Raw genomic sequence first — 19,409 nt, 5'->3', positions numbered from 1 at the left:
GAGTTTGGTTACTCTCCGATAAAGCTCACGAGGTTCTTCATCTTCTTTCATTGCAAACTCATCGGCCTCATCTTGCACCACTTCATAGTTGGAGCGTTGAATGCTTGCGCTTCCCCGGTAGAGAGAGACAACATAATGCCATGCATCTTTGGCCAAGGCGAAGGGACGAAGATGAGGTAGGTCTTCGGGTGGAATTGCATCTTGAATGATGAAGAGAGCATTCTCATTGAATTGATTGTCCATGGCTTCTCGAGGAGTGAAGTTGCTTGGATCATGTGGATAGAAACCTTCTTCAATGATTCTCCAAAGGTTAGTGTTCACATGATTTAAATGACGTTTAAAGCGGTAAACCCAAGAATCAAAGTCCTCATTTTTCACAATCTTAGGGGGAGGACCGGCATGATTCAAATGAGTGGAAGGAACCGGTCCACCATAAACAAGTGGTGGTTCCACAAGGGCAAAGATGTCGGTGCCATTCTTACCACTAGAAGAAGGAGCCTTTTCACTACTAGCTTCCCCCCTTTCGGGGATAGCATCCGTCACCTTGTTGGCGGGGTCACCCACTTTTAACGGTGCGGTGGATAGTTTAAGCCCCTCAAGAAATTTAGTAAACATGCTTTCAACTTTGGTCGTCATGGAGGTTTTCAATGTCTCCAAGGCCACATTGAACTCCTCACGAGAGACCGAGGTTCCCCCATCGCCCGTAGACGAGATCGGATTCACACCGGAGTGTTCCTCCACACCGTCTACGGTATCAACCGTACTCTTTGAAGGGTAAAGTCCTTAATAAAGAGACGACGCTCTGATACCAATTGAAAGGATCGATATGGTTGAATAGAGGGGGTGAATAGGCAACTAACAATTTTTAGCTTTTCTTTAGCAATTTAAACTTTGCATCAAAGTAGGTTGTCTAGATATGCAACTAGGTGAGCAACCTATATGATGCAACAAGGATAGGAACACAAGCAAGCAAGATATATGAAACAAATAAGCTTGCACAAGTAAAGGCACGAGATAACCAAAAGTGGAGACGGTGGAGACGAGGATGTGTTGCCGAAGTTCCTTCCCTTTGAGAGGAAGTACGTCTTCGTTGGAGCGGTGTGGAGGCACAATGCTCCCCAAGAAGCCACTAGGGCCACCATAATCTCCTCACGCCCTCACACAATGCGAGATGCCGTGATTCCACTATTGGTGCCCTTGGAGGCGGCGACCGAATCTTTACAAACTAGGTTGGGCAATCTCCACAACTCAATTGGAGGCTCCCAACGACACCACGAAGCTTCACCATAATGGACTATGGCTTCGCGGTGACCTCAACCGTCTAGGATGCTCAAACACCCAAGAGTAACAAGATCCGCAAGGGATTAGTGGGGGGAATCAAATATCTCTTGGTGGAAGTGTAGATCGGGGCCTTCTCAACCACTCCCGAGCAAATCAACAAGTTTGGTCGGCTAGGGAGTGAGATCGGGCGAAAATGGAGCTTGGAGCAATAATGGAGCTTAGGGGTGGAAGAGGTAAGTCAACGGGGAAGAAGGGGACCCCTTATATAGTGTGGGAACAGGATCCAACCGTTACCCACCAACCAGCCCGCGGCCAGCGGTACTACCGCGCCTGGCCAGCGGTACTACCGCAAGGCCGCGCGGTACTACTACTTGCAACCAAGCGGTACTACCGCACGGCTGTGCGGTACTACCATACCGACCCACGGTACTGCCGCAACCCTAGCAACAGAAAAGATAAACAGACGCGCAGGAGCTGGGGGCGGTACTTCCGCACGCGCGGTACTACCGCGCCCCCCATGCGGTACTACCGCGAGGCAAAAATCCCAGCCAGGGGGGAAGGGAAACTTCCGTGCCTACTTCCGCAAAGAAACGGAAGTAGAAAAAACCCGACACAGTAGTACTGCCGAGGGGTAGTACTACTGCCTGACTGCATAGCGCGGTACTACCGCTCGGCGAAAGTGGTACTACCGTGGGCACCTGCGGTACTACCGCGCCACCGCGCGGTACTACCGCGAATGCATACGGTACTACCGTTGTGCTGGGAGCAGTACTACCGCAACCAACAACAGCAGCCAGACAAGGGAGGCAAGAAAACGGAGGAAGCTCCAAGGAAAAAGGAGGGGACAAGAAGGAGACGTGTATGTGATGATTCCACCCAAACCTTTCCAACGCGGACCCCCTCTTAATAGTACGGCTTTCCTACAACTCAAATCCACCAAAAAGAAACGTAGAAAAGATGTCATCTTCATCAGTCTTCGAGGGGCACCCAACCGTCTTGTGCCTAGCGATGAAGTGTCTCGAATACTCATGGCACACGATTAGCCGCAAATGCATTGTCATCAATCACCAAAACACTTAGGGATAAATATGCCCTTACAACCATGATCTCCATCATCTTGATCTTTATCAACATGTCTTCACATGGTCGTCTCGCCAACTATAGCTTTTGCAACTATTGCTATCACATAGCGATAAGGTAAAGCAATTATATGGCGCTTGCATCTTATGCAATAAAGAGACAACCATAAGGCTCCTGCCAGTTGCCGATAACTTTAACAAAACATGATCATCTCATACAACAATTTATATCTCATCACGTCTTGACCATATCACATCACAACATGCCCTGCAAAAACAAGTTAGACGTCCTCTACTTTGTTGTTGCAAGTTTTACGTGGCTACTACGGGCTGAGCAAGAACCGTCCTTACCTACGCATCAAAAACCACAATGTGGTATAGTGATTGCTTTTTGATCTTTAGAAAGAACCATGTTCATTGAATCCGATTCAACTAAAGTTGGAGAAACTGACACCCACCATCCACTTGTGTGCGAAGCACGTCGGTAGAACCAGTCTCGTGTAAGCATACGCGTAATGTCGGTCTAAGCCACTTCATCCAACCATACCGTTGAATCAAGAATCAACTAGTGACAGCAAGCAATATGTATATACCCATGCCCACAACTCCTTTGTGTTCTACTCGTGCATATGACATCTATGCATAGACCTGGCTCTGATGCCACTGTTGAGGAACGCGGTATTTCAAAAAAATTCCTACGATCACGCAAGATCTATCTAGGAGATGCATAGCAACAAGAAGGGAAGAGTATGTCTACGTACCCTCGTAGACCAAAAGCGGAAGCATTTAGTAACGCAGTTGATGTAGTCGAACGTCTTTGCGATCCAACCGATCCAAGTACCTAACATACGGCACCTCCGCGTTCAACACACATTCAGCTCGATGACGTCCCTCGGGGTCTTCATCTAGTTGAGGCCGAAGGAGAGTTCCGTCGGCACAATGGCATGGCGACGGTGATGATGAAGTTACCGACGCAGGGCTTCGCCTAAGCACTACGACGATATGACCAAGGTGTGTAACTGTGGAGGGGGGCACCGCACACGGCTAAGACAAATCTTGTGTGTCTATGGGGTGCCCCTGGCCACGTATATAAAGGAGGGGGGAAGAGGTGGCCGGACCTAAGGGGGCGCGCCAGGTGTGGGGAATCCTACTAGGACTCCCTAGTCCAAGTAGGATTCCCCTCCCCTTTCCTATTCAGAGTAGGAGAGAAGGACAGAGAGGGAAAGGGAGAAGGAAAGGGGGGCCGCGCCCCCACCCCTTGTCCAATTCGGTTTGGGCACAGGGGAGGCGCTCGCCACCTCTTGGCCCTTCTCGCCTCTCTCCATTAAAGCACAATAAGGCCCATTACTTCTTCCGGTGAATTCCCGTAACTCCCCGGTACTCCGAAAAATACCTGAATCACTCGGAACCTCCCGATGTCCGAATATAGCCTTTCAATATATCGATCTTTACACGTCAGCCATTTCGAGACTCCTCGTCCTGTCTGTGATCTCATCCAGGACTCCGAATAACCTTCGCTACATCAAATCACATAACTCATAATACCAATCGTCATCGAACGTTACGCGTGCGGACCCTATGGGTTCGAGAACTATGTAGACATGGTCGAGACACATCTCCGATCAATAACCAATAGCGCAACCTAGATGCTCATATTGGCTCCTACATATTCTACGAAGATCTTTATCGGTCAAACCGCATACCAACATATGTTGCTCCCTTTGTCATCGGTATGTTACTTGCCCGAGATTCGATCGTCGGTATCCTCATACCTAGTTCAATCTCGTTATTGGCAAGTCTCTTTACTCGTTCTATAATGCATCATCCCGTGGCTAACTCATTAGTCACATTGCTTGCAAGGCTTATAGTGACGTGCATTACCGAGAGGGCCCTAGATACATCTCTAACAATTGGAGTGACAAATCCTAATCTCGATCTATGCCAACTCAACAAACACCATTGGAGATACCTGTAGAGCATCTTTATAATCACCCAGTTACGTTGTGACGTTTGATAGCACACTAAGTCTTCCTCCAGTATTCGGGAGTTGCATAATCTCATAGTCATAGGAACATGTATAAGTCATGAAGAAAGCAATAGCAATAAATTAAATGATCATAGTGCTAAGCTAGCGGATGGGTCTAGTCCATCACATCATTCTCTAATGATGTGATCCCGTTCATCAAATGATAACACATGCCCATGGCTAGGAAACTTAACCATCTTTGATTAACGAGCTAGTCAAGTAGAGGCATACTAGGGACACTATGTTTGTCTATGTATTCACACATGTATTAAGTTTCCGGTTAATATAATTCTAGCATGAATAATAAACATTTATCATGATATAAGGAAATAAATAATAACTTTATTATTGCCTCTAGGGCATATTTCCTTCACGTCTCATCAGCGCGGAGCAGCGAGGGGGCCGGCGCCGGGTCGGTGGTCATGGGGGGGCATGGAACGGCGGCCCGTCGAGGCCAGCGTAAGGACCGACAGAGCTGGAGGACCCGCCGTACTGCAGGGTTGGTGTCGGCGGCAACTGGACGTGCGACGGCCCTGAAGCCATCATGTAGACTGGCTGCGACGACCCGACCAACCAGGCCGGTACGGTGACAGCGAGGGCGGGAACCGGACCTGGTGGATCGGGACCCCCGCCGGCGCGGACAGGGCCAGCCCGGAGTTGACGGGCGACGGCGGCGGCAGCTGCTGCAGCGGTCCCTCGGACGTGGCAGAGGACGCCAGGGGCGGCGGCTTCCACGGCGGCCACAGCGTCGCATTGGCGGCGATGGGCGGCGCAGCCGGGTGTGGCCCGTAGGACCCGACCAGGAACAGGCGGATCCCCTAGACCGCCTGGGTTAGGTCTCGCAGCGCCCCGGACACCTCCTCCGGGGTGAGGACGATGGTGGCGGGCGCGGCAGAGGACCCCGGCGCGGGCAGGAGCGGGGTGACGACAGTGGTCGTCGCCGCAGGCAACGAGGTGACCGGCAGCAGGAGAGACGGGGTGGGCTGCGGTGTAGACATGATCGAATCGAAGCTAGCTGATACCAAACTGGTAGGAGCTAGGGTCCTACCTGGCCTGGACTGTAGGTTGTAGGGGTGAGAGGCTGGTTGTCGAGGAGGAGGGCGCGCCGGCGATGCGCCGGCACCATAGTCGTGCGGGAGGAGGCGGCGGCTGAGAGGGAGAGGCGGCTAGGGTTTAGGGTTCTGCCTCCTAAGGGGAGCCGGGCAATAGTAATGACTTATTGCTTAATTCCAAAAGGTTTTTTTTAGAGTGCGCAATCGCGTATCTTAGCTTTATAGAAGGTAGGTATCCTTACATCTGTTTATATAATCCTCGCTTGTTAATAAAAATAAAATAAGTTGGGCTAAGCCCCTAACTAGACGCGCCTAATGGGCCTCCTCCGGCTATAAGTGACGCCAATCATAACAATAAATTTATAAGATTTATATACATGGTCAAAAAAAAGATTTGTACATGGACTATTTGGTTCATGGGCATAAATTCGACAGTTTAAAACAAGAGGAAAAAACAAAACATTTTTGTGGGGACAAACTATATAATTCATTGAAATAAGACAAATGATGCTGAACTAGAAAACATGACGTGAATTTCAAACAACGACGGCGAGGGCGTGAATGGTATATCGTCGGTTAAAAAAGAGAGAGAAAAAACTCTGGTTTGTGGAATGGTGCAACTCCGTGGTGCGAGTGGATCCACGAGTTACCAGTATCTTGAGACATGCGCCTGAGCGCGAACGACAATCGTCCGTACATGCTGGACACTGAGGGTCGTTACTTTTCCCGCCTGCTGAGTAGTGGCCCGATGCTCTCCATCATGTACCTAACCATCACACTAACAGAAATGGGCAAGCAGACAGATAATGCACTGCAGGGTGACATGAAGTGTTGCATGCATATATATGGGCGACGCATGTGATGATGCTTGCTGCACCAGGTAACTGCTAATAATCCATTAACCGGGCGACTGCACTTGTGACACTCCTCCTGGTGCATAACTTATCTGGCAAAATGCTTGTGCTAGCTTTTGAATTATACTATCGGAGGTAAACACTGGTTGTAGAAAAAAAACAATTTCTTCTAGTTGTTGATGTGTCTTCTACTGTACTACTCCCTCCATCCGAAAATAAATGTGTCAATCTTAATACAACTTTATACGAAAGTTAGTACAAAGTTAAATACTTATTTTAGGATGGAGGGAGTACTCCCTCCATTCCACAATGTAGTGCTTCCTCTATCTACGTGCTTCAACTTTGACCGTAAATTTAACTATCAAGACCGATTGTGGCGGGAGCAAAAATTATATCAGTGAATTCATATTCGAAAGAAGTTTTTAATTATATAATTTTTTCTTCCATCGCAGTTGGTCTTGTTGGTTAAATTAACGGTCAAAATTGGACCTTGGGAAGCGCGGGCGCACTATATTTTGGAATGGAGGGAGTATATATTAACATGCCATGGCATCATGAACCAATCTCTGATTGGATGATTAGAGGGACAATGATATCCCAGCACATCAGGGTTCAAGTCCTGAAGCTTGCATTATTCGTAGATTTATTTTAGGATTTTCGGCGATGCACTTCCAATGCAAGGAGACGTTTCGTCAATGACGAGACGTCTACGGTAACTTTATAAATCTCAAGATGATATGCCGGCTCAATCTCTCGAAGGTGCTCATAGCGGTAGGGTGTGAGTATATTCGCGTATGTACGAGCGCTTGCCTATGTACTGTGTTAAAAAAACAGAAATGTTAACGCCCATACGTGTGGGCGTTTGCATCTCGCCCACACGCGTGGATCCGCGTCCGTTCGTGAGCGCACGAATCTTAGCATGTTTTTAGTACCACGTAGGACTGGCCTGGTGTGTGGGCGTTCAGCCGGTCGCCCACACGGCCATTTCACCACACAGGAGGGGTTGGTGTGTGGGCGTTCAGCAGTTCGCCCACACGCCACTTTGCACGCACACACAAGGGCTAGTGTGTGGGCATTTGGCATCTTGCCGACACGCCCTTCTCCTCTCCCACACCCAAGCTGCTAGTTGCCATGTGTTTTTGCACTGCACATGGCAACTGCCCCTAGTGTGCTTTTATAAGCAGGTGGCAACTCTCTTTTTTTACCCGAGTTTGCCATGTGTTTTGCAGGGTACACGGCAACTTCCTAGTGTGCACGTAAGCAGATGGCAACTCTCTTTTACCGAGTTGCCATATATTTTTGCATGGTACATGGCAACTGCCCTAACGTGCATGTACATGGCAACTGCCCTAACGTGCACGTAAGCAGATGGCAACTCTTCCTTTTTACATGGCAACTGCCCTAGCATGCTTGTGAGCACATGGCAACTCTCTCAACTGTCTAGTGTTAGTATGTGGCAACTCCTAAAGTTATGAAATCATAGCAACTACATTAGATCAGACCATACATGGCAACTGCAGTTGAGCAACCATGGCAACTGCAGTTGAGCAACCATGGCAACTGCAGTTGTCCGACATGGCAACCGTAGTTCAGCGACATGGCAACTGCAATTAAACGAACATGGACGAGGGTCTGGACCATGGCAACTGCGGGCGCGCGGTGACCGTCATGCGTGGCGTGCGGGACCAGGAGGTACGAGGCCTGACATACGGACGTATGGGCGTTATCAACTTCGCCCACACGCACACGTGTGAGAGGGATCGGGAGGGGGAAAAAAGCGTGTGGGCGCTAATTGTTTTGCTCACACGTAGGTGTGTGGCCTGTTCCTCTTATACACCACACAAAATGTGTGGGCGGACTCCCTAACGCCCACACGTGTGGCACTTATCGGCATCCTAAAAAAACACGCCATAGCATCTCATTATCATCCTTTCTTTCTTTTTATTTATGGGTTGAAATGAAATCCCAAAACTTGTTTACATTCATTTTAGGAAGAAAAAAAGGTGAAATAAAATATCCTGTGTAGCACCGGGGTGTTGACCTAGCGAAGTTTCTTGAGGTTTTTCAGTACTGTCCCACTCTCAGGTAACAGCGTCTCGTGAAGCGCGGAGTCACCGCACATGCTGCCGAGCATGAGAATTCATGCACTGTGCCTTTCTTCCATCTTTCTCTTTTTTTACCCTTTTACCCTGTACATGACGCATCATTTACCGCGACAGAATTTTGTAGTACTACTAAAAACCTACTCTACTCTCACACACCAAAAGAATCTTCTGCAGCCGGCCGCTCTGCATCTACAGCTGCATGCGAGGGACTTTTTTTTCTGACGAGCTTGCCTTTGTCATGCACAACTGCTTAGTCTGTGTGTGCACCCTTCCAAAAAAAACTTCTCAGTGTGTGCGTACTGGCGTGCTGCGGATAATTACTTACCAAAGCAGGTAGTAAGAAATTGTGTTTTTACTGGACTTTGAATGCCTCCGTGCAGTGCCTTTAACGTTGGATCGGCTAGCCTTTTCTTACCGCTGTAAAACTATGTGCATTGATGGATGTGTGTTACTACTACTACTCAAACTGTTTGTAGAAAAGGTAAACCTCATGAACAAACAACATTTGTTGGCATGCAATTTAATTGGTCCTCTCTAGCTGCTCACTGATGCATGAGTTCTTACTCTCTTTTTTTATGACAAGGTAAAAGATGCCGAGTAAATGCCAGTGGTGAAAAGAAGAAAAGGGCGCAAAACAAAAGGGTACAAGATTGCAGCGTGGGCTCCTCTGTGCATGCCAGAGCCCTAATTTCACACCCCCTTTTTTTTCCTGACCTTCCCATGTGCATCATTCAGCCTGCATGCAGCCAGAACAAAGTAGAGCCGGCCCTCCCTTCTCATGCCAATTGCCCAAGCCAAGGAAAGAGAGATGTTTTCCAAACCGAGTCCAACTCGTTTCTTCCCAGTAGTCAAAACATAAACTAAGAATTCTCACGTTGTTTAGAAAAATATAACGAAGTAAATAATACAGTAATTTTAAAAGGCAGTACTAGCAGTAGAAAAGGGATGCATGTGCGGTGCGCCCGTGGTGAGCGAGCGCCCGCAGCTGCAACCTCCACCTTCTCCCAACAATTAAACAGGAGGCATCAATCCCACAGCGCCCCTATCTTTCTAACTTTTTATGGCAGGGCACGCCACCCCACGCGCTTCAACCGTTTCTATACGGATCCCCAGCTGCTGCCGCCGCTGCCAGCCCTGACCCCAAACCAATTTTGTATGCTTGCCAAATGGATCAGTATTCTATCGACACCCTGGCGCTAACTCCGAGGCAGCCAAAAATAGGGCATCTCATCTCCACCACGTACGCCCAGGTACAATTTTGAAGCGCCACCCGGAGTGTATCAAGTGTGTGATTTGGTGAGGATTCTTCTCTAGAATGTGTTTCCTCCGCAATGTTAGAATTGGTCAAAGACATCCCTAATCCGAATACAAAATCATTTTGAAGCAAAAACATATTTCGAATAGGCGGCATTTTTGCTGAGTTCATAACTCCCTCCCGACAATTAAAGATGGTACTCATGGGTGTAATAAAAAAATTATATCACTCCATTGGTGACAATCCTTTTGGCCCAACGAAAAACTCTTCAAACAAAGACTTTTACCCTCGTAGCCTTCAAATATCTAGGTTATGTCTGTAGTCATGTATTGTTGTTATCGACCGGTCGTGCATGGTCTTTTTTCCGTTTTCTATTTTTTTATGACAAATGGTTGATACATAATAAAGTTGGTTGTGTGTGCATCCCAGTGATGCAGATGTAGGAGGTCACCTCCTTTTCCACACAAAAAACCCAACCTCGCCTCCAATCCTTTGTCTTTCTCCTCAAAATCCGTACATGCTTCTTAGAGTGGGCAAGCCGAACCAACAATCAAGGTTGCGTGCATCTTGATTCTATTGTGTGATTCTACAAGATCCAAATTAATTTGACTAGTGCTATGATTTTGTATAGCTTTGTTCTACGATTCTAACAAGTAGAATTTATCAGTTTACAATCCTAACAATTGTATTCCTATGATTTGTGATATTGCCAAAGAGTCAGCTTCAAAACCTCGGATTTTAACAACTTTGGCTGCGATGCTAAGTCCCGCAGGAGGGAGAATTGAGTTTACAGCGGTCGACAATGACACAAAAAGGGATGGACTTTTCAATATAGCAAAGAATTCCATTCCCGGCTCCTAGAAGACCATACACATACTTGTGACAAACCCACTGTTAGAAATCCGATGTGTGGTCAATTATCTTAGGACAGGTAATCACAGCACTACATCGGTATTTGTTAATGAGGGTTGGCAATCTTACCTACTCCCCAAGGGATGAAATGGACGCTCCTCCGCATGTAGTACTAAATCAACATCGCACAATCGCTTGATGATTTGTGTCTAACCTACTGGATCACATGACTCCAGTTGCAACGGTTGTCAAGAAAATAGCAGTGGAGCTCAAGATTAATAGTTCAAGTTCAATGTACACACGAAGGTTCATGGATGGCGGCTTCAAGACGGCGAGGTAATATTTGCAAAGTTGTTATATGGGTCGAATACGCGTGTGTACGTGTCGAGCAACAACCGGACATGTAATTAGTTAAGGGTTAGGTGTTTGATTCAAACACTTGTAGCTTGGGACGTTTATATACAAGTGACTAGACATAAGCTGATAGGCTAGACACATACACACACATATTTCATACATATTTCAACACCTACCAATGATCGAGTAAGAATGCTACCATCGATGGCATGGGTAGCTTCTCCTAGGGGTGGTAGTGGCCCTGGCCTCAATTGTCTTGGTGGCCGCAGCAGACTCAACGCCTTTTTGCCACATATTGTTCTTTTATATATCTTGCTACTGAACAACTTCTTTGTGTCTTGTAGCATAATTTGTGACTTGGCATTGGACTATGATGTCCGTTCTCTCTTTCCCTCGACCCCCTAAACGGGTGCGTTTTGCAATGTATTGAATTAGGTCAAACAAATCATTGAATCCTTCTTTTCACACCATTGATGGTTTGAGTAGAATTATTAATTTCATATTCTAATACCGGAATCCATAAATGTGATAGGAGCACAAGGCCGCTCATCTATTCCATAGATTGTAGAATAACAACGGAGTTATACTTAGGTGTTGATTATTAGCGCAAGACCGCTCATGTACATTGTTATTAGATGATTGTAATATCACAATCGTTTCTAGCTCGCTTACGGTACATATTTGTAGTTGTAGAAAAACTATTTGTGTGCCTCCTCTTGCTATTACATTTCATATAGCATGGTAATGTAGGTTGGCATGCATGTGAGGACTATACTACACCCCAAGGGTTCGTACTAACCATGGCATTGTAGTAATAATATTTGGAAGAGAGATCCTTATGGGATCTAAAACCAGAATAAGCTTACAATAATTTAGGCATCAGATCTAGAGTATAATCAGAGGTGAACATGTAACTTTATCCTGCATCTGCCTCTAGCCATTAAAATACAGAAAACACAGTAGGAATGCAGTGATGGAGTTCATATATACTCAGAAGAATGCTGGTGCAAGCACAGCAAGAATATAGGATATAGTATGTCACAAGTATACACTGTAATAGTTCAGTAAAAACAGTTGGTAAGAAGAAGAAAAGCTCGGTAATACATAATGGACAATTTGGGTAATTTCGAAAGAAAAAATATATAGAAGATAAAAAGGAAAAAAAATCCGCATATGCTCCAGCACCTTCTTCCTCATGGCCTGCAGGCCAGTACCGTCGATCCTTTTTCATTTTTCACCGTTCCATTGCAGCACGTACAGTACCACACTGTAGGGCAGTAGCCGTATGCACCAAATTGACGAAAGTAACAAGCACACGCTCTTCTCTTCATTTTAACCGCGCGCGAGCTGGATCGATCTTATTACCGGGGTTTTTTACCACCCCGATGTAGTAGTGATTAACCTCTCAGTGAAGCCCTCCGGCAAGAAGGGTTCTTATTAATCACCACGACAAATCAATAAATAACCAGACCACCATTTTTTTACTGTAACACTGTAATTAACACAGCAACGAATCAAGAAACGGATGCAGCCGCTAGCTGGACATGTAAAGGGAAGGTGTATATCGGAGTAGCAACGTCGACGACGATGCGCATGCATATGCATGCATGCAGGCGAATGATTCTGACATGGACATGTCGTCGTTGCTACGTGCATGTGCATATGAGGGGTGCTGGAGCTTGGTGGAGGAGGAGAGAGCTCTTGAGCTCTAGGTCTGGAGGTGCCGAGATATATGGACGGGGATGGAAGATGCGACAGGTAGGTAGATACAAATGGTACAAGAAAGAGAGAAAGAGAAGGTAGAAAGCCACCGATGGAATTGATTGGGGTATGGGGAGAGAGAGAGCTAGTCACCGGGGTGATGGATGGATCTACTGGACCATGCCCAGGAAAGATCCGGCTGTCGTCGTTGCCGCCGCCGGCGCGCTGGGAGCGGCAGCGCCAGGCGGGTTGCCGCCGCCGGACGAGGTGGCGTTCGGCCTGACAACGTTGTGGTGGTGCTGTTGATGCTGATTCTGATGTTGTTGCTGCCCCTGGAACTGGATCTTGTACTGCGTTTTGTTGCCGTCGAGGTCGTCCTCCTCGTCCTCGTCCTCGTAGTCGTCCTCGTCCTCGTCGTCCTCGTCCATGTTGTCGCTCTCGGCGCCGCCGCCGCCCGTACGGTTGTAGCTGTTGATCGCAGCCTGCTGCGCCGCCTGCGGCTGCGGCTGTGGCTGCCTCTGCTCCATCGTCGTCTCCTTCATGATGCCTTCTGGCTTTAAATGCGCAGTGTTATGCAATCAGCATTGGATCACGGAAGAAACGAACAGCAGGGTACCACATGTACGCGCCAAATGGCTATGGCCACATCCAGAATGCACATATTTTCTAGCTTAATTACCTTTTTCGCCGCCGCGTCTCCGCCTGCTTCGCCGAAGACGAACCTGCTGCCGCCGTTGCTCGCCGCCAGCCTTTGCGCTCCCCCGGAGACTCCTGCCGACGCGCCGCCGCCATTACCGTTGCCGTTCCCGGCGTTGCTGGCGTCGTTCTTGGCCACAGGTGGCTGCTGCGGAGCCGTCTGCGAGATCGGCGCCGCGACGGTGAACGCCTCGATGCGCTCCTGGGGAGCTGCATTGGCGTGCACTGCGGGCGGCGGCAAAGCCAGTGCGCCGCCGGCGCCGGAGGGGGAGCCGAGCGCCGCCTTGTTGCGGTAGAGCGCCTCGAGCTGGTGGAAGTAGGGGCACGTCTTGGAGTCCTCGGGCCGCTTCTTGTTGCTCTCCTTCACCTTCTTGAAGTACTTGTTGATGTTCTCCCACTTCTCCTTGCACCGCTTGGAGCTCCGGTTGTAGCCCATCCGCCGCATGCCGGCGGAGATCTCTTCCCAGAGCGGTCCCTTGGGCCCGGCCTCTTGGTACCTCATGTCCAGGTTGCTCCGCAGTTGGATCAGCGCGTGCACCTCCGCCTTGGGCCACCGCGACGATGTCGGTCCGCTGCCGCCACCGGACCCGTCGTAGCCCGACGAGTCGTGCGGCGCTTCCGAGGGCGCCACGACGATGTCCATGCAGCTTGAATTTACGGCCGGCGCTTGCTGCTGTAGCTGTGGCGTCGCTGGAGCCGGCGACTTGTGCGGCTGCGGCGTCACGGGCGGCATTGTTGGCGGCTTCTGCTGCCGTGGCGAGGGTTGAGGTTGAGGCGGCGAGTGCGTGGCAGGTGGCTGCGAAGACGGCGGTCGTGGATGAACTGGCGCGGCGGAGTATGCTATGGGCGTGGCGTGAGGCTGCGAAGGCGGCGGCGGTGGCATGAATGTAATGGCCTGTGCGGCGATGGACGGCATGGGGATGGTCTGCCCGGTGATCTTCTGTATGAAGGAGAGCACAGCGGCGTCGCGGGTAGCAGCCATGGCGCGCTCCTGCCCGAGGATCTCCTGCTCGCGCGCCAGGCGCGCCATCTCCTGCCTCCGCCACGCCTCCTCGCGGATCATGCGGTCCTGCTCCCGCTTCTCGATGGCCTCCAGGAACCGCTGCTGCATCGCCTCCTGACGCTCCATCACCTGCTTCATCAGCCCCTCGAAGAACCTCATCATCTTGCCGCTCCCGGCCTCGCCGCCAGAACCAGCCGCGGCGCCACCCTCCGACGTCCGCTTCCTCTTCCCTCGCTCGTCGGCGCCGCCGCCCATGTCGTCGGTGCCCTCGTCGTCCGAGTCGTCCTCGTCCGAGTACTCCTCCGTGTTGGACGTTGAGAAGCTCAAGTTGCCCACTACCACTGGCGTCGGCAGGCCAGCCGTGGCGGCGGCCGCGGCACCAACAGGCGGCGGCTCGGCGAGGGGCCGTAGAGCCGTGGGTCCCACTACCCCAGGCACCCCAACGGCTGTCGCCGGCGGCGGGGCCGATGCCATCGGAGCCGCCGTCACACTGGACGTGCTTTGCATCGCCTCGAGCTGCCGGAAGAAGCGGTACGTCTTGCCGTCGTTGCGGCCGGCGCGGCTGTCCTTGGTGCGCTTGTAGTACTTGTGAACGTTCTCGAACTTCTCCTTGCACTTCTTGGCGTTCCGCCTGTACCCCTCCTCGGCCAGCTTCCTGCCAACCACCACCAACACCAATCATCATGAGCATCAACAGCACAAAAGAAAAGAACCTCGTCAATGGAGCTCTACGCTACAACCACAATTGCAAACATACGAACTCACACATCATGCAAGTAAACCGTAACCCTCACACAAAAGCTGCATGCATGTACCGGTAGAATTTTACTCGATTTGGGCACCCAAATGCAAAAGATAAAGAAAGGCATATGCATACATGCAGCACTACTAGCAAGAATGGCAAATCCCAAGAAGAATGCAAAATAGATTAAATCGGGAATCAAAATCCAACTTTTGCTTGCAGAAATTCAGAGTGCCGGAGTAAAAGACAGCTTCTCTGGGATTGATGCCCCCGGATCTGAAGCTTACGGGAGTAGTAGTAGCTCTCATGTCGAAGAGATGGTTGGACAAAAAAAATCAGGGAAAGGTGGGGAAGGAGAGCGATATGATTTTAAAATGGAAAAAAAGTCACTGTGCTCGTGAAGCATAGTTAAGGCAAAAGTGTAAAAAGAAGTGTTTTTTAGCCGGTAATTAAACAGCCACGGCGGACGGAAATCACAGCACGCCGCCGCCGAGATTTCATGCGGCATTACGGCGACGACAATTTCCGGCCTCCAGGGACGGCGATGCCGGCGACGGCGTGCGCAATTGCCTGGCGGAGGTCAATTCGAGTGGGTTGTAATTTACCTGGAGACCTCTTCCCAGAGTGGGCCCTTGAGGGTGGCGTCCCGGAAGGCGGCGTCCATGTCCGACCGGATCTTGAGCAGCGCCAGGGTCTCCTGCCGCGGCCACCGGTTTCCTCCGGCGCCGCCGCCCAAGCCTTCCTCGCCGGCCGCGAGCGCCTCTTCGTCGAAGCCCACGGGGCCGGCACCTGCTAGCTCGTTGTTGAGCTGCTGCTGCGGCGTCGGCGGCCCAGGCGCCGGCGGGCGGCTGCTGATGGGCGAGGGCGCCTCGGCCATCGAGATCCGCTGCTGGCCGGTGCTCCTAGACGGCGAGAATGGCGGCATCTCTGGGGGATGCAGGCCGAACTGCTGGCCCGGGCCTCCACCCTGATGCTGCGGCTGCTGCTGCTGCTGCTGCATGCTAGTACACACTGGGTGCACGTCGCCGGCAAAGCGTTACCAGAGGCGCATAGGGAATGGAGGTGATGGAATGATCAGTACATGAGAGGGAGGTGAAAAAGATGGGAGGCCAGGACAGCCAGAAAGAGCACGGAGAGAGAAGGAGAGCGGGGGGAAAGGGAAAGAAACAGAGATGAGGTGGTGGTAGGCAGGTCAGGGACGAAGAAGAAGAAGAAGAAGAAGAAGAGGAGGAGGAATAGAGGAGCTCTAGTACAGGAAGGAAGCCTGGCACAAGAAAAATACCCTCTGCAAGGGAGAGAGGAGGGGGGAGAAGGGAGAGGAAAAAAGAATTAAGATACCTTCAGTAAGCCTGCAATAAATAATAGGGTGGATTGGAGGAGAGAGAGGGGACGAGAATATGATAGCTGTGAAGGAGAGAGAAAGAGGGAGGGGGGTTGAGAGAGAAGTGAAATGTTGAGTACAGCGAGAGGAGAGAGGGCTGTTTGTTGTGTGCAGACGACGATGAGGGGGATGATGTGGGAGATAAAACAAAGGAGATGCTGCGCTGTCAGGGTGGCTTTACCCCCCTCTGCTAGTTAAAAACCCAAAGGACGGGGGAGAGGGAGAGGAGTGCCTGCCGGACAATGGTAGTATGGTAGAGAGAGAGAAACATGTGAGCAGCATGGAGAGAGAGAGATGGGATGGGGGAGGCTTGTAATGAAAGGGAGGGGAGCACAAATACCCCTCTACAAAACTCCCCTACCTCGATCCCCATGGAGGAATATGTTGGATTCTGTGGTGATCTTAGGCATTTCCCTTCCCCATACAATATATCTACCTTAGTCATATGTTATCCGCCGGATTAACCATTTTTTACCAGTAACTTACCCTTGTACTATCATTTCCTCCAAGTACTATAGCTTCTGGCATCCTTTTCCAACACTGCAGTAGTATTGATCGCCCATCAAAACATTTCGATGAAGCTAATTTAAACGGCAGGGAAACAATTAATCGCAGCAAGATTTATTTTTAACCTTCAAAGCCAGAAAAAAAAAAGAGAGAGATAAGCATGAGAGAACAAAATTAGTTAGGAGAAACGGCAGAAAGAGAGAGATAAAAAGGAAGGACGAGGAGAGAGAGAGAAGGAGCAGACAAGACCACATTATAACAGCTGTGCCGTGGGCCCGCGCGGAGAGCGAAAGAGGTGCAGAACGTGCCTGGCGATTAACGCGGACCCCTCATCACCACTCGCCCAGGCGAAACCGACGCGGTGCACCGCACGCAGACGCCACTGAGCTGTGGGCCCGTGACCTTGCTTGGCCCATGTGTCATGCGTTTCGGTTGGAGAAGCCACGCGTGCCTGGAGAAGGCGGAGGAGTATAAAAATGGCCATACATTGGCATGTTGTGGGTTAATCCCTCCCTTTCCAGGTAATAAATGGCCATGTGGCCCTTTTTAATGATTAGGCAAAAAAAATCTGGGTGATTAATTAACTTAACCACCTGCATTATGCTTCCCCTGCTTAAGTTAATGTATGGGCAGGATGGCATTTCTTTTCACATGGAAATGCATCTTAGAAATATATTGGGGCAGGGAGTTCAAGTGGAGAATTGATACGGTCACAGACTGCTTGTACTACCGGAAAAAAGAAAATCATGTCAAGCATATACATATGTATTTACTCTTTACGTGAGATTTCACAATAAGGGTTGGAGTCGTGCACAAAAATACCATCCATGCATATATTTCACTCTATCTTTGAATTTAGCACATCAAAACGAACAAATGATAGTACCACCGATTTCAGTATTGAACCAAAAACATGATCAGTACGCGCCACCGATTTCAGTATACTAGCAATAACAGATGTGCAATGCACTAAAATATATTTGATCATATCTCAAAAACAGACACAGTGTATGTTCGATTGTGGCAAATGACACGTGTCATTTTATGCAACACAACTATTGACTCGGTTAATGCATGCAGGTGCCAATTTTCTAGTTAAATTTTGTGCTGGTTGTGAGTGTCCAGTTTATCCGCGAACCGTTGAATAAATATTTCGAGTCAATTGGTTGTAATGAAGTTGTACATGCATCAATGCAAACATTGCATGTCACTCTATCTATCCAACCGCCTCCATAAATGTATATATGGTTGAAACTTTAGCGGTATATATAAAGATATGCAACGCATGATGTACTAATTAATAGTTTGTCGCTCTCGCGTTATACATATATACAAACACCGAGCAATATCCTTGGGCTATAAATCCAAGTTAGCATGACATGTAGAAGATGGATGCTAATGTAAAGTCAAAAGCGTGAGCGACCTGCATACATAGTTGGATTCATCGTTGATCGTCTCTTTGTTCGTGACGGCGTGCATGCTTGCCACCTAACTCTATAAATACGTGGGATCTTGTGTGTGCGGTACTGACTATATACGTGTTGTGTCACTTGTTTCTTCACCGCTTTGTGTGTAACACTCATGTAAGGTGGCATATGCATGCATTTCACCATATTTTTGTTCTAGAAATAGCTGACACATGCTAATACTTTGTATCAAGAAACACATTTCGCCCCTTTTTCTCCGGCTTCATGCTTCATCATGCTCCAATGCTAATCTCTCTTGTTCATTATAGGCCCTTCATTCCTAATCAATTCAAACACATCCAGAAACAAAAGGAGTATCAGGTAATCTAATTGGCGTGTGAGAGCTCTAGTGGCTGGTCCTTTTTTTCTGGTACTTGTACATGTGTAGCGGCAAAGACTATGGGTGTAACAATGGTAGGGATGTCCTCATCAGTAATGGTAGACGCTCATGTATATGTTTAGTTACGTATACTGTGTGACTCTTGATTTAAAACGGCATCACTATTTGTGCATAATTAACCATATATGTTATTTGATTTAAAAATAATATCATTATTCTTATGTACTCCATTTGATCTAAAAACAAGGCGCTTAATTTTTTCCTCTTTCTTCAAAAGCAAGGCTCGTGGTCATTTGGAAGAATTACAAGTTGAGTCGAGCGGGTGCACACTTACATGATTGGTGCGCTTGAAACGACCTTGGTATGCAATAAAAAACATGCAAACCTTTTTAAAAAATCAAAGGAAGTATCATACGGCAAGATGAACATTCTTCTCCTACAATACAAAAACTAGACGATGGAGCATGTGTTGTTTGTAAGTAAATGATTTCCTTGAAGACATGTAATACAGTTCTTTTGAGTTGGACCTTGAGTTTGTCTAGTGAAAATTGTGACATGCTGACATTAGATTTCTTGTTTACTACTCCCTCCGTTCCATAAGTGTTGCTGATTTAGTACAAGGAGGGAATAGTACTTCTGGTGACAACATAATTATATGGGAAAAACTGCAAAAGAAAAAAATGTACTACTAGCACAGTGTGGAGTATACATG

At 48.7% G+C, this 19,409-nt stretch overlaps 1 protein-coding gene across 2 annotated transcripts; it reads right to left on the bottom strand.

Annotated features, from left to right (window-relative positions):
* Nucleotides 1-12,587: 12,587 nt before the first annotated feature.
* On the bottom strand, nt 12,588-16,533 carry LOC119271321 (trihelix transcription factor GTL1-like). 2 transcript variants are annotated; one of them, XM_037553193.1, is made up of 3 exons: nt 15,609-16,517; nt 13,242-14,916; nt 12,588-13,116 (listed from the first exon to the last, which is right to left on the bottom strand). In XM_037553193.1, the coding sequence occupies exons 1-3, from the start codon at nt 16,001-16,003 to the stop codon at nt 12,733-12,735; spliced, it is 2,454 nt and encodes an 817-aa protein (XP_037409090.1). In that variant the 5' UTR covers nt 16,004-16,517; the 3' UTR covers nt 12,588-12,732. The 2 variants fall into 2 exon arrangements, with proteins under 2 accessions (XP_037409090.1, XP_037409095.1); XM_037553198.1 differs by having other exon boundaries at nt 12,951-13,112; nt 15,609-16,533.
* Between the last annotated feature and the right edge of the window lie 2,876 nt (nt 16,534-19,409).

This window comes from Triticum dicoccoides, chromosome 1A (assembly GCF_002162155.2).
Source record: "Triticum dicoccoides isolate Atlit2015 ecotype Zavitan chromosome 1A, WEW_v2.0, whole genome shotgun sequence".
Classification (NCBI taxonomy): Eukaryota; Viridiplantae; Streptophyta; class Magnoliopsida; order Poales; family Poaceae; genus Triticum; species Triticum dicoccoides.
Note: the sequence above shows the minus strand (reverse complement) of the source record. Positions and strands in the feature narration are given on the sequence as shown.